This window comes from Montipora foliosa, chromosome 6, assembly GCF_036669935.1.
Source record: "Montipora foliosa isolate CH-2021 chromosome 6, ASM3666993v2, whole genome shotgun sequence".
NCBI lineage: Eukaryota > Metazoa > Cnidaria > Anthozoa > Scleractinia > Acroporidae > Montipora > Montipora foliosa.
Window position 1 is genome coordinate 40,982,093 of NC_090874.1, and position 2,500 is coordinate 40,984,592.

The following is a 2,500-nucleotide window of genomic DNA, read 5'->3' on the forward strand; positions in this document are numbered from 1 at the left end:
TGTTAGACGAGGCCTACGGTTTATAATCCTTCCAGTCCAGCCATTTGGAGAATACAAAGGCAGCACTATCTCCACAGTTTTTTTAAAGACCCTGTATATTGGTCCGGCCGGAGTCGAACTCACGACCTCCCACAGGGCAGTCCGGTGCTCAACCAACTGAGCCACCGGTGCGCGGCTAAAACCGAAGCGCCCCAGCCAATTATTAGGCAGTGCTTACGAAAAGAAGTGGTCTTGAAAGGTTTCCGTTCGACTTTGATGTATCGAATCCCAGTTTTAAGTGAATTTTCTTCATTTGCAATTAGGTGTCTTTATTATGGTGGCAGCTGGAATTGGCGCCGGAGTGGTTATTATTATTCTGGAAATTCTTTATCACAAACACCGGGGATGGAAAGAAGAGCAGAAAGAGATAGCAAAGAAGACGACGGACAAATGGCGAGCCAACATAATGATGATGAAGAAAGAAAGAGCCAGCAATGGCCAACAACCCAATGGCGTGTTAGATTCGCATCCTCCGCAGACTGACGGAATAGCACGCAGAAATCCCATTTACAACCCCGAGAATCACGTGGATGGTGCGTTCACGTACAACTAGTCACACGTGTCAGGCACGTGTCTTGAGAGCTTGCGCTTGTTGTAAATATATTTTCATGGACTCCTAGTTGGTTTACACAGGTATGAAGCTGCGAATAATCTGTATAGTGGTCGTAGCTTCAAGCGAGACGCGGCGGCCCAATATTGTGTCATCTCAAAGTGAAACTGGGAGAAAATATCGACCAGATGGACTTCATCTTTGGACAATTTCAAGATGGCTGTATTGCTATCTTTTTTAACATGTAATAGAATGACCTTAAATCTTGTTGATTGTATGGTGAAGGACGGATCTTTCATAGGAGTGTATTCGCTCAGGTGTGTATGTATACTTTGAATCATTAGTAGGTAGTTCCTTGATACAATAAGCACACAGTAACTTAATGTTTGTCACTACATAGTAGGCATAATATAGACCTTATTCATAAATGGCGATCACATTTATAATTCTTTTGTCCACGTGCAAATTAGCCTACCAAGCCTCGTTTTAGAGCAGGAATTCTTTTTAATTCCCTGTATGGTATCGAGGCTTGGTAGGCTAATTTGCACTTCGACAAAAGAATTATAAATTGACCGCCATTTATGAATAAGGTCTATGAATCTTAACTGGATCGAGGTAGAACAGGAGTTTACATCCGGAAGAGGCGCGAACAACTCTGGAGAGAGGACGTAGTCAGATGTGATCGTGGGAGCAAATTTCAAGTCTGTAGCCTACCCCCAAAAGTATGGACTGAGAGCAAATGCACTTTAATTATGTAACAAGCATCTCTTGTGTAGCTACTTTATATTGTGTGTATATTGAGAGAGCACGTGCGTGTCTGTGTATATGGCCAATAGGGAGAAGAGCTATGTTTAACAAAGCGTCTATTAGAAGGAAACAGAGAACTCAAGAGGACGCCTTGTCACATACAGGGCATTTTTTAAAATTTTCATTCAAGTTAATCCATGGGACACATGGGGAGCTTAAACACGCGCGTTTTTGACACGCGCACGGCAACCGGAAGTGAGCTTTTTTCCCTTTTAACTTGTGTTCACACTACCATATTTACATTGATAAGTATCTTTTCTCTATTAGAGGTGATTAGTATAAAAATCTGGGAGACACCACTGTCCTGGCACGCGAAATGTTCTCTTCTGGTTGCCGTCCGCGTCTCAAAAACGCTCGTGCTTAAGGTCACTATGTTTCTACGTAAAACATTGGCTGTTGGGAAGACAATATGATCTCTTTCAGAGGTCTTAAAAGATTTGCTTAAGTGTATTACTTTTATCAAAAGTGTCACTTTGCGACAGAATTTTGTGAAAAAGAAAGTAACTTACTATTATTCTTAACTTCTTGCAATTTGTTGTGAGGTTTTTTAAAGATTACAGTTACATTTTTGCGAAACGTATCATAAGTGCCTCGTAGTGAAGTGACTTTTAGGCAATCCTTTCGGAACAATTGTTGTAAACGAAGGTATTATGTTAGGGGACTGACTGAGTTTATCCGTTTTCTTTTACAATAGCCCTTTTCACGGTTAGTTTTTCTCATTTGCATCACAATATAATCTAGCATGTATGTGAGGCAATTTTCGGGCTATTTTGTAGTTTTAACCCGAAATTGCCTCGCATCCACGTTCGATTACCTTGTAATGCAAATAAGAAAAATTAACCGTGAAAAGGGTTATTGTTTTTGTGATTTTTTGTCATTGGGTGCGAGTTTTACAGAGATGTGTTTTCTGCTTAATTAAACCGTTTTCCTCTCAAGCAAAACTATGAATTTTTTATAAAGCTAATGGAACAGCGTTTTCCACTTGATGCTCCAATCCACCTTCGTTACGCTAAAACACAAATCTTGAGAAGGATGAAACTGTGCCCGAGTAAGAACAAGGAAATGGAACGGAATTTTTTGGGTTGCTACGAGGTTCTTTACGTT

At 40.6% G+C, this 2,500-nt stretch overlaps 1 protein-coding gene across 1 annotated transcript in view; it reads left to right on the forward strand.

Annotated features, from left to right (window-relative positions):
• Nucleotides 1–2,500, forward strand: part of LOC138007368 (glutamate receptor ionotropic, NMDA 1-like) — a 24,779-nt gene that overhangs the window by 21,554 nt on the left and 725 nt on the right. Inside the window, exon 15 of the mRNA XM_068854218.1 lies at nucleotides 303–2,500. This exon is cut by the window's right edge and continues 725 nt beyond it. Within this exon, the coding sequence (XP_068710319.1) occupies nucleotides 303–592 (290 nt within the window). The 3' untranslated portion in view covers nucleotides 593–2,500. The remainder of the gene's footprint in view (nucleotides 1–302) is intronic.